The sequence below is a fragment of the Doryrhamphus excisus genome, chromosome 16, assembly GCF_030265055.1.
Source record: "Doryrhamphus excisus isolate RoL2022-K1 chromosome 16, RoL_Dexc_1.0, whole genome shotgun sequence".
Taxonomy (NCBI): Eukaryota; Metazoa; Chordata; class Actinopteri; order Syngnathiformes; family Syngnathidae; genus Doryrhamphus; species Doryrhamphus excisus.
In genome coordinates this window covers 11,520,913-11,534,031 of record NC_080481.1, presented here as the reverse complement: position 1 = coordinate 11,534,031, position 13,119 = coordinate 11,520,913, and the positions used below count along the sequence as shown (strand labels likewise).

General features: G+C 39.9%; 1 protein-coding gene across 1 annotated transcript in view; it reads right to left on the bottom strand.

Annotated features, from left to right (window-relative positions):
• The window catches only part of plch2a (phospholipase C, eta 2a), a 34,994-nt gene extending 22,262 nt beyond the window's left edge, over positions 1–12,732 (bottom strand). Inside the window, exons 1-5 of the mRNA XM_058050513.1 lie at positions 11,914–12,732; positions 6,553–6,699; positions 4,114–4,357; positions 3,834–3,963; positions 1,632–1,802 (exon numbers count right to left, since the gene is read on the bottom strand). Of these exons, the coding sequence (XP_057906496.1) occupies positions 1,632–1,802; positions 3,834–3,963; positions 4,114–4,357; positions 6,553–6,699; positions 11,914–12,187 (966 nt within the window). The 5' untranslated portion in view covers positions 12,188–12,732. The remainder of the gene's footprint in view (positions 1–1,631; positions 1,803–3,833; positions 3,964–4,113; positions 4,358–6,552; positions 6,700–11,913) is intronic.
• Between the last annotated feature and the right edge of the window lie 387 nt (positions 12,733–13,119).

Genomic DNA, 13,119 nt, shown 5'->3' with positions numbered 1-13,119 from the left:
GGTAGAAAATGAATGAATGAATTCATATATTACACTGCTTATTGTCATTGTTGGTTAGTAACTATTAACAAAATTTATATGAACCATATCATTCAGTTGTACAGGTATGACTTGTTTGGTATAATAATTATAGCCTGCCTATGTTTCTCTGTGTTTTCCTAATATATAGTACCGTATTTTCCGGACTATAAGTCACACTTTTTTTCACAGGTTGGCTGTTCCTGCGACTTATACTCCAGAGCGACTTATATATGAAAAAACTGTTTATGTTACATAAACACTGGACACTTTTTCTGTTCATGTTTATTTTTGGTGTAGCGGAATAGCGATTGTGTTAGCATATCTTACACCTATTCAGCTTGTTCTCTATTCTTTTATTATTGTTAGAATTTGCCTTCCAAGATGACGTAATGTCTGTTTTGGTCAAGTAGTTTGTAAAATAAATTACCCGCAAAAAATGCGACTTGTACTCCAGTGCGACTTATGTATGTTTTTCTTCTACCTAATGATGCATTTTTGGCCTTGTGCGACTCCGGAGCGACTAATAGTACAGAAAATACAGTATATTTCTGTTTGGGTATCACATGACATCCCAACATTTGATGATTTGCAGGGTGCCTTTGTGTCAGTAACACAAGCTCAGATGTGACATCAGTCACATACTGATGCAAAGATGCTCATTTCCTTTTTCGAGGGCAGACAAAAACTGTAATGACATACTAGATTGAGACAACCGTGCTGCGTTGCAGAACTACATCAAACAAATCACTTCACAAAACCGATTCAATTATTTTGAAATAACTTCTATTTCATGATCAGATGCTGAGAATAATCTTCAGACTATATCCCCAATTGGAGCGCCGACATCCGCCATCTAAACAGCCCTTCTCCCCTAAAACTGACACTAATTGGCAGAACAAGCACACACTGGCTGTTTAAAGAGAGACTTCAAGTCACGCTCATTATCTCATTTTTCTTTTTCAGTGTTATAGTATTGTTAGTGAATAGAACAAGCGCTTACAAATTCATCTCAAGCGTTGCGAGGGTATTGAAAATGTCCGTGTTGGACCCAAAGGTGTCTACTTCCCCCACCACAATAAGCACCCCTTCAGCAATGTAATTCTTATGAATTCTACACTAGTCCAGCATAATAATCCCTCCAAAGGGAGAGAGATGGCAGAGAGACGGAAAGGAAAGACAAGGGCTCATTTTCCAAACCTGTCAAATGCAGTGAAGGTGGTGTTATCATGCAAGCAATTTCAAAATTGGGTCACTTGGTGCTTATTCCTGACTGCTGACAAAGGTAGTTATGTGGATTCTGACATACATGGAGATCATATGGCATGTGTCCATATTCAGCCAAATGCTGCAGTAATGACACAGAAAAGTGTCTCCATTTGAAAATAAATGAAGGACAACAGCACTGGCTGTAAGTCCCGTCAAAGTTAGTTAGATAGATAGATAGATAGATAGACTCCCTTTATTGTCATTGCACAAAAACACAGTAGTGAAATTGCCAACGAAATGTCATTGCCTGGCTCCCATATAATAACAGACACAAAAGAAGATAAGTTGAACATGAATATGTGACATCACTAGTTCAGCTTCAAATACAACTAATGTGAGGGCACCTTCTGCTCCGTCTCCAGGAAGCGGGTCAGGTCATCAGCGTCAAGGTGGTCTTTGTGGTTGCTGTATGTGAGCATCAGGAGGTACAGGTCTCTGCGAGTGGACATCATCTTGTAGAAGGAGCAGAACTCTTCAAAGCCCAGGGTTCCTTGCTTGTCATCTGTGTCCGCTTCCTGCAAAACAAAACAAACCATTTGCCTTTCACATGTTTGCCTTGCATTTGTGTGCATGCGCTCACTGTGTGAATGCATTGCACATTCACTGCTGCAATACCTTGCATAAATTGTATATCTCTGAGGTGGAGGAACTCTTTTTCAGAAGAAGTAGCACGTCTTCCATGGCTAACAATATAGCAAAAAACACAGCTGGAGAACTAAGTTTATTGGACAGCAATCTAGCTTTTCCAATTAATTATGAATGAACCAGGCACTTAACTTGTTAGCAGACTTGTGCTCAGCATTTTAGCTCAACAGCTAATATAGATTATTTCATTAGTAAGAATTGCTGTAGCTTCCTCTTCCAACAGAGCTTTTCCTTCTCAGCTACATCTACAAGTCGTTGTCGTGATAAATCATTGAGAGGGAAGCATCTGTGGGGAAGCTTTTGCTTCCATTTAGAATACGGCAATACCTCAGGCGAAAGTTTTAGCCAACATTAGTGAATGTACCAAAACCACCAGAATCATACGATGTTTAATACAACATAAATATTTTTTATGTATTTGACTGTTCGAAGGTTGCTGTGGTCCCATTAGTCCCATCATGAGGCTGTTTGGTGTATCGTTTATGTGTGACGGGTGTTAGGATGGGGATGTCAATGATGTTTTGATCTTAATGTGCAAAATATGCATCGTGTACTCTGAAGTTTAGTCAACATCACAGGTGCTTGACTGTAAGTAGGCTAATCCGACAAATGAGCAGACAGATTGTCAACACACAAATCTTCATCAATCTTAAAAACACACCGGAACAGATTGGTCTCTTGTGTGTTCACCTTGCATTACACTAGAAGCCATCTGTGTCACAACAGCACCATATGGGTGCCCGTCACCGGGGTGCTGAACTTATTCCAGTAAGCAGACTAGTACTGCTGTATGAGCCGAAAGCTATAACATAGAGCTTAACTCTGCACTGTGCTAATCCCTGTGATGAGAAGAGTTAGTGACTGAGTCATGTGTTTGACACTACAGATGTTTTCCATCAATCAAACTGTCAACAGTGCTTATTCACAAATAGTGGCGTGCAGATAGACCCTACTTAAGTCTCAAGTGGCATGCTATACCTACTCAGTTTTATGCAGCTGACAGCCAAACTGCTGTGCTCAAATTTATACACAGCGGAGTCTCAATTTATGGCTTAATGCTTTGAGTTTCACCAAAATTTGGAGCCAAAATGTGCCTTAAATGTCATACAAATCATCAATTTATTATCTCGCATGTGTGTTTAGCTTGTACTCAAAGGAGGGCAAAAGGAGTGAAAATCTCGGGAACGGGAACGCCGTGTGCAGGTAAGCATTGCTAGCCACTTAATGTGCGGTTCCCAATCCATATTACGTCATGTTAGAATATCTTGTGACATCTTACTTCTATTTTCTAATTTGACATTATACTGTAGTTAAGATAATGTTCAATGTTCACACACATGGACTCCGCAACCTTGTGGAAATGTGCTGGTTATGGCCAGCATGTAGCGGAATTAGGGTATAGTCAGAGTTACTCGCATTAGGTACGCTTCATGGAAGATTGTGGTATGTTTCATTCATCGGGCTCATACATGTGTGGGTATCGTAAGAGGCTCGTGCATCCCACTCACTTCCATTGAAAGATGGATGTACGGGCTTCCTATACAGCAGAATCACAGTGTACAGCAGGAGAAAACGCCGGCAGTGGGCATTTAAGTTGGATACACTACGCTATGGAAAAGGTATCATGATAACTTTACCATTGCACTTGTCGTTACTGTTCCAACGAGGTACCAACCACTATAATTTAATATAGCATTGCTTTAAAAGGGTATTAAATATACTACTGCAGTTATGTAGGTCAGATTAGCTCAAATGGCAATTGTGAATTTTACCTGGTGAGAAGTAAGATGTTTGGTGCATTGGAAAAAATATTTATAAACATTTAAACAAATAATGAATAACAATGCTAGTTCAAACTTATGAAATTTAAGATAATGAGGCCTGTGATGTTGCTACTGTACCTTGAACATCTGTTTGACCTTCTGTCGGGGTAGGTTGACGTTGAGTTTATGTAGGAGCTGGAGGACCTCACTAATGCTTAAGCTCCCATCTCCGTTCTTGTCAGCCTCTGCGAAAGTCTGTTTGAGCCATGTGATATCCAGTGGTGTTAAAGAAAGTTGGAATAAAGATAAAAAGAGCAGGTAAATATATTGATCAATTCTTTAGAATAAGATGAGTCAGATGATGATTATCAGTTTACTAAATTAAAAGCCACATGCACCAATAAGTAACAAAGGATATTGGTCTCGGGTACGCTGCCTCTTGGCCAGGCTGTCCTCGTCACTGATGCCAGCCATCAGGTATTTGAGGCCGGTGATCCAGGTTCGTGCTTCCTCACCGGTACCAGACACAAGATCCAGGGACTCCATGTGCTCTCCGTAGTATAAACTGAAGCAACAGTTGGGGTCAAAGCTGCCCTCAGCATAACGCTGGAAGATCTCAGACTGCTTACCCTCGCACACTTCCCGGATGGAATCTATAGAGACTGGTGTAGGAAGAAGAGAGTATGAATTTATGTATCCAGGAGATAGGAGCAAGGTTTCTGTGCGATATTCCGGTATATTAAGATATTACATTTTATCAAATGTCCAGTCTTATATATTCAGTATATTTATACTAGAGCTGCAACCATTAAGCGATAAATTAATGAATTATCCAATTAATTGACAACTACTTCTTTTTACATTTGCAAATCTAAGTAGCCTCTGATTTCTGCCTCTGAAATGTGAATGTTTTGTCATTTCCTTAGTTATCAATGAAAGCAGACCTATTACTTTTGTGTTTTAGGCAAAACAAGGTAGTCACAGACTTCGCCTTTGGAAAACCATGATCAACATTTTTGCCTGTTTACGAATATGTTGTGGACCAAAGCGACAACTGTTTGATTCATATATTTTGTACGTCTATGGCCGAACCAATGACTCGATTAATCGAAACAAGCTTTAGATAAATGATCTAAATAAATAATCGTTAGTTGCAACCCGAATATATAGAGTATTTTACATTATTTTGTGAAAACAATAAACAGAACAAAAACACCTGAAATTTAGCAAACATTTTGGAAGGGCATCCAGTAAAGTCCAAATGGTCCAAAAGCTCGAACTGTCATACATATAACATACTTGGTATGCTTACTTGATACTACGCTTACTATGAATATGAATGAATGAACCTTGCACCGCACCAGAGTAAAATGTCAACTAACTATACCAGAGCATGATATGCTCTTGACACTTGATATACTGCTGCTCTATCTTGTATTCTCCCATGTGGTTTTCACTATATCGCTGGAGTGTTTGTCTTCAGTGCAGCTCATAAATAATGCAATAATATACACAAGGTAACTGTGAAGTAGGGTGATTTTGATCAGTCGCAACAGGGTCTAAGGTGAAGACTCTATTGGTCACCAGAGAATAATGTGAATGAGACCTAACTTTTGTTGACACTTGGAGCTTTGCTTAGTGACAGTGTAGATGACAGGTGTCTCTAGACTCACACCCTGCCTGCCATGTTATTTTATATGGCATGTGAAAGCCTGAAAAGGCACAATGGATGCACTGTGTTGTCAAATGAAGCGGAACATCAAAGAATATAATCAGCACTGACTAAGATTGTGAATGTGAATGAAAGTTGTGAATTATAAAAATAAGCAACCGAATGCAGCCTTTGCAGTACCCAGGGAACAGAAAGTACAGTATTCCACTCTTTAATTGTGGTGGTGGGTTGACTAACTATTGTCTAATTTGCAGAATTGGACACAGCTTTTTGGTTTGTGTTATAAAAAATGTGAAACATTATCTCTTGTTTTTAAACCATATTTAGCACAGAAGTAATGGGGGTTGGTTCTGAGGTGTAACCGTGTTAATGTTATGTTAGGCGTGAATTTCCCAGCTGCAGGCTGCAGTGCGCCAAGGCTTCCCAAGTGTTGCTGAGCTGACCCGAAGGTCGTAGTTGCTTGAGGTTGTGAATAAAAACTTGCATTGTGGAATATGCCTTGCAGTCTGAAACCCTCCCATACAGAATATAGCAGGTTTCATTTTGTGCATTTTGTATTGTTGCAATATAGTTACCATATTTCCAGTAGATCCACATTAAGAGATCCCTACCTAATACTGTACTTAATTTACTAAACATTACTCTTAATTACTGTCTGTTACTGGCAACCAGTACAGGGTTCCCTGCCTCTTGCCCAAAGTCAGCTGGGATAGGCGCCAGCATACCCCTGCGACCTGATAAGTGGCATAGAAGATGGATGAATGGATGGATTAGTAAACAACTTTAATGCTACCTTCACTATCACATGTCTTTCCAATCTCCAACCCACACAATAAAGCAAGATGTTAGAAGAAGCAGGCTTGCAATACGCTCAACTGTCACTTCTCATTATGATCAAAGACTGTGAACCTGTATCAAAAATAGCTGGCACATGTTTATTTTCTTTGTATAAAAAAAAGAGGTCATGAAATTACCTTTGCAGTATCTGTATTCTTCTAGACTAAATGAAATGTCAAACATTCTAGAACTGGCATATGAAACAAATGGAAATATACTTTGAAATACAAAAGTCTAATTACAGTTTTGCTCTTACGTATATATCTGCAGCAAGAATACATTAGACTGCAATACCAAAACAGAATTGAAATGATGTTCCTTTGTGACTAGAGGGCAGACAACACTCACTCTTGGCCTTTTCATTCTTGCGCGACGGCCTCCAGCGGATACAGGACTTGTGTTCATCCAGATAGAAGAACCGCACCAGTCCCTTGGAGCTGCCACGGAGTTTCACCATCTGGGTACCCATCTGCATGGAGGTCATACATTTCTCCACTGGAGAAACAAAGACACACAAAATAGAATGTTGAAAAGGTTGGAAAGTTGTCAACTTTAAATAAGGTGCATACTGCATGTGACATTTTAAGTCTGCAGCATATTCATTGGGCCATCTGAACAAGAAATGAAGTGAGACGATAATTTTCTATGATATCAACAACACCTCACCCAGCTTAATCCCACAGGGGGAAAAAACAATAAAGCCAACTAGCTAGTTTGTCAATCCATCACAATAAAAGTCAACAGCCACACAGAAAATAGAGCATGTGTGACATTATTTTGATTAAATTGTCAAACTCCACAGGAAGCTAATGATGTGGCATTCAGCCACAGTGGTCAGTGGTTGAATTTATTTTGAACATTCATACAAGTAACATTGGAACACATCACATAGTACAATTCACAGTTCCACATGTCTAAAAAGGAGCAGGGAGAAGCAAAGTTTATTCGATCCTTCCCCAATATTTTTCACATATGTATTTTACAATACATTTGTACACTTCCTGTGTTTAGATGCATGATGTATAGAATATATAGAAAGTATAAATGTGAGCGTGAATGACTGTTTGTCTATATGTACCCTGCAGCTGGCAACCAGTCCAGCGTGTACTTCGCTTCCTGGCTGGATATATGGATCCAAAAAAGTACGTTTACACCATTTCAATTTAGGGGAGCTTGGGGGAGGGCAGAGAGCTTATCTGGTTTACAGCCAAGCCCATATAAGGAAGTTCGCTCCTCTTTGACATCACAAAAGGGGCAATTTTACCACGCCTTCTAAAATTGAGCATTTTGAGCCATCCCAAACTTTTTCAGGGCTCACTTCCAAACGCGCAAACCTAATTATCTGCAACTTTGGCATCGTTTAACACAATTATAGGTCAGAAAAATGGAACAAGCACAATAGGTGCCCTTTAAACAATAACCTGGTAACTGTATTTTGGAGTTGGGTGTTTTAAACAAAGGAGAAGCGACGGGGGGGACGGGTGCAGCATTAACAATACCCCAGGGGGGGACTTTCACTCAGGCCACAGCCTGTCGATATCAATGATTTATTATGCCACACAATCACAGGTTGTGGCATGTCTTACTTAGACAATATCAGTAGGTATTTCATACAAATGTGATTAAGGATGGATTTCTACAAATAAAATCCATCTTTCTTATAAAAAAAAAGAATTGTGGCCGGCCCAAAAAACAAATTCTGGAATTTGTTCATGAAAACTGAATTAAGTGTTTAACTTGGAATCTTGAATGAATTTTGAAGAGTTTGAAATGGTGATAAACACCAGCGAAAGTTGGCCAAATCACCTCATGTAAGCTAGTGAGGGTTAGCTTAGTTTAGCATGCTTGTGTGATTGTGTGTGTGTGACTCAGGCTAATGTGAATGAATGTTGTTGTCGTGAGGAGAAGAAACGTGTGTGTGGACGAGTATTTCCCCGGCGGATGGCTCAATTGTGGTAAAAAAAAATTCTAAACAGCCCCCTTCCAAACTAAACACAGAGCATAACTAGAAGCTAGCGGGGGGCTAGCTTAGTTTAGCACACTTGTGTGGTATGTGTGAGGCTCTGAGTATACTGTATTTTCACCATGTTGTGTTTCACGGCTATAACGTAAGGAACGTTTTACAATACAGATGACAACATGAAGGTTATGAGTGAAAACATACAGGAATCACGTTTATTTTTGAACGCAACTCATCTTAGCCGTAAAAATACATTCTCCACACACACAGAACACAAGAACGTGCTCCGGTGACTGTCCTTCAGAATAAGAGAAAAAACAGAATTTGGGTAAAAAAAATTAAATAGATTTCATAGAACCCTAAATACCATATAAGCAAAAAAAAAAAAGTTTTAAATATTATCTAAAATGTCGGAACACCCTTAAATGAAGCTTCAGTTACCTGTCCTGGGTATAGTAAATTGTCTGGTAGAGAAGTGCTGATGTGACCTCAGACTCCCCTGTTACATTGGCTGGCACAACCACAGAGCCTTTTTGAGAGAATTAACACTGAAGCTACCCCAGTGCCCAAGGCTAATTCATTACAGGGTGCCAAGCGAGTCCGCATGCAGCCTTGTTCACTCACATACAGCGTGCCAACACTGTGACATGAACCAAGAAACACACACACCAGCAACACCCGTTCAGGGGAGGCAGAGCTTCACGCTGGATGATGAAAAATTGTAATAATAATAATAATAACTTTTAACATTTTCTTGAGTGAAAATTGTTGAATTTGTGCTTTTTTTAAAAAATGAAATATAGGGTAGAAACCCAAAGTTCTTCATTGTAAGTGTGTGACATAATGACATACATAAACTGCAGAGAAAAAACGTAAAGCAGCCCCAGAAAGGGGCATACCTCCACCTGACTCACCAGCCATAAATCTCACCCCACATCAGTGCCACACACACTACTTTATATATAGTTGTCTAGCAATGGAATATTGCAGGTTTAATTCCTGGTTACCTGCAATTCATTCTAATAACAGGTTTGATGCCTAAACAGGTAAAAATAAAAACAAAGCAACTTCCAAGTGCAAAAGCAACAAAAAACTGACTAAAAAACAGAAAGCAGCTTTGTGTGCTATGTGGGATTACTTCCAAAGTAATGTTGAAGGATGAAGCGGCATATTCGATAACCAACTACACCACAATGATTATAGTGTGGGATCTGTCATATGAGAGAAATACAACATTGGTGGGGAGATTAACATTGATTTCCCTCTGTGTTGTAGCTGCTGGCTGACTGCTACTCCCCATGTTCAGGGGCTGTAACACAGCTAAAGATGTTCACTCTTTCAGCAAGAGAGAGTGGGCAGTAATCCATGAAATGAGCCTCTGTCTATTTGGTTGGGATGGGAATATGTAGGTGTGGCCTAGTTGAGAGCGAGAAAGCCACATTCCCTAAAACTCCCAGCTGACACTGATGTGCATTCTAAACTCATCCTGTAAACATGACGTGCCCACCACCAACGCCAATCACGGGGGCTACACCCATATTGAACAGGCGGCTGGACCAAACCGTCAGTCTCCCACTGCGCGTTGGCTTTACCAACATTTAAAGGAAACCAACAGGATTCTGAAGACTAAGCGACTATAAGCTGATTAGCAAACAGCCGGCAGTGATGAGCACGTTAAGGTGATTTTTGTTTCTACTCGTTTCTACCAGTGCATTAGCAATTTCAATCTGATCAAAAGCTCGCCACAACTAACTCATAAAAAAAGATGCTGTTAAAAGATCCCATTGCTGATGCAGGTCTGTGAAAGTCCGTCACCATACCATAAACGGTACAAAAATCACAGCCAATCTTTGAGTGATTTTGATCAATCTGAATGGTTCTGACCATGTTTCTTATACTGCAGTGGTTACCAACTGGGTGTTTGAGAACATTTGAGGCTGTGTTGACTACGGATGAGCGAGTACACCACTATCTGTATCTGTATACCCATCAAAATGATCTGTATCCAAATCAGTACTCGGAATGGGCGGGACCTACACCAGATGTCACAGGGGGTAAATAGTGAATATATTATGCATTTATTATTTTTTATAAACTTTATTCCAATCAACTACAGAACAGTATACAAAAACAATGAGGATTTCCCTAATGGATATAGAAAATTGACAACTGTACTGGTTTCATACATCACAGTACATTTCACAGTTCAATGTTTGTGACCCATATCCGTTTTCAATTGCGATTTAATTTCCTGTTTTCCAGATGTACTTTGCTAGCATAAATACAATGGAAAATAAGGTACATTTTTCAACTAGTCGAATTACACACAGTCAAAACAACAACAAAAGCATTAATTTAAGATTAGAAAGAACATATTTCTGTGTACAACAGCACACAAGAATGGAGCGACAAAATTAAAAGATGTTAATATATCGGTTACATATTCACCAATTTTGATTAATCAGTGATACATTATTATAAGTCTGATTAATCGACCTGCCGATAAATCGGTCAGGCTCCAGTCTGGGTTCCCACTGTGATTTAACGACGCCATGGATGACTGCCCTCAATATGGACCAAATATGCCAGGTTAAGTTACTCTACTCTAGGGCACCAGGTTAAGCACCAGGGATTGTAAACAAGCCATATGGCGCTGACCCAATACGCACACACATACACGCAGGTGACTTTGTCGCCCAGATAGTAATTTGCTGATGTTAAAACAGAAAGAATATTGAAGTACGCAGTGAGACACAGTGACAAGATAATGACCAGCCTCCATCATGGCCAGTGAGTGTCATGCAAATGTTTATACCATGAAAGAGATCTACATAAAACTCTTATAGTCACTGCCCTTGTTTGAGTAGTGACGCCAAACAGACTTATGATCATCACAGTCTTACTGGTGTGACAACATTGGAACATTAGCATCAGCAGCAGCATCAACAACGCTTATACAGTAAACCTCGGATATATCGGACTCGGATATATCGGAAATTCGCTCACAACGGACAGATAAAAAAGAACCGATTTTTCTGTAATGCATTTCCAATAAAAATTCATTGCATATATCGGATTTTTTATAACGGATTTCGCCTATTTCGGACAAAATCTCCAGTCCCGTTCCAATGCATTTCCATTAAATTTCCCTCGCATATATCGGATGGCTGCATCGTTATGCTAATCTTGTTGATGTCACTGGCTATTGTCTTTCTCCTGGCTCCAGATTTAGGACAAATATAAAAGTGAGTGACGTCAATAATACTAGCACAGCAGTGAATGAGATCTTAACCTCACTATTGGAAATAACGTAGGCCTGACGGGCGTAACAGGGCCTAGCTTAATTAACAATTTGTTATGCTCAGAGTCCAATAAAGTTAAATTCTCATTACCTTACGTCTCTTTTCATTGCCCAGTCCAGGTACATTGGAAACATAGTCAAGGAAGTGCCTTTTTATAACGGATAAAATCCGATTTACGCATATACCGGATATAAATCCGATATATGCGTAAAACAGACATTTTCCGGTATACGCATATAACGGATTTCGCTTATATCGGACAAAACCAGTGGGAACAATTGAATCCGATATATCCGAGGTTTACTGTACATCAATCCGAAATCATTACAAACTCTCTAGTAAGTATAGCTAATGACAATGTAACTATTCAATCCATACACTAACACCATCACATTGACAGAGGACACTTAATAATCATCACCATCCATTGCAGAATCCACATCTTACCTATATAGCCAAGTCTCCACTTTGAGAAGGCCACAATGCTGTTGCCTATCCAGAAGATCTCCTCCACCACACGGGATGGAGATGTTTGTGTCTGGCTGTTACATTTTGCTACCACCTTCTTTTTCTCCTTCTCTTTGTCTTTCAAGCCTTCAGAGATAAAAGCTCCTTTAGCCGGAGGTCCAGGTACGTCAGCAGTGGCCAGAGCAGCTGAACACAGCAGGGCCGATGAAACTGGGCCGATGGACAAAAAGTGTCTCTTCTTGTGAGCACTCATTGCAAATAACTGATATTCAGTCCTCAGTTGACTGAATTTGATCGACTCAGTCGTCAGTCGTGTTCAAGGAGGGTTTTATTGGGATTGCACGATCAATGCCTTGTTTGTCATCAAACGTATCACTTGCTGGCTGATTCCCATCTTTAATGTAAATTCCAAAGAGAGAAAAAAAAAGAAAGACTTCCCCTTCCTTTCACAGTTTGTGTGGAATCAACAGTTGGTCAATAATCCTGTAATGTTGTTGCAGCAAACCTGCTTATTGCACCGCTATCTCCTCAATATTGCTCCATTGCAAAGACCCGCATAAAAAAAAAAACAGAAGCAGCAGTTTGTTTTCAAATCTGCAATTTATCTCCACTCTGCACATTCATTTCTTTTTTCATCATCCATCAGCGCCGAGTGCAGAAAAAGCTGAGGTCTTCTGAAAGTGGCAAAAGTGTTAAGCAGGTAGAGGAGACGTGGAAGCACGACTCACAAACTGTAACTGCAACATGTGTGCTGCGAGTGGAAATCCTAAATCCCTTTGGAGCTGTAATCCTGGTCGAGCAGATTTGCTAAATGTGCGGAGTGAGACGTAATGACCCACAAAAAAGGGAGGTAAAGAGGCAGGTCTGAAATAAATAACCCCTGATGAAAACACCTTCATGCTCAGCTCTAGTACCAACTACACATTTCTACCTGTGCATATTCCTTTAAACCTCTGCTGTGGCCTCATATTTATTTGTAAAAATATTTGTTCTGGACTTTGTGTGTTTGTAAGGTGTGAGTGCAGTGTTGTCAATGACATTGTTCATAAAGTTCACTACTTTCGTGTTTATGCGTCTTGGCATCTCCAACCATCACAACACACACATTGTGCCACAAGCATCAAATGTTGACTGAAACAGGTCAGGTTGCAATGTGGTAGTCTGAGCACGTTGAAAAGTGTCAAA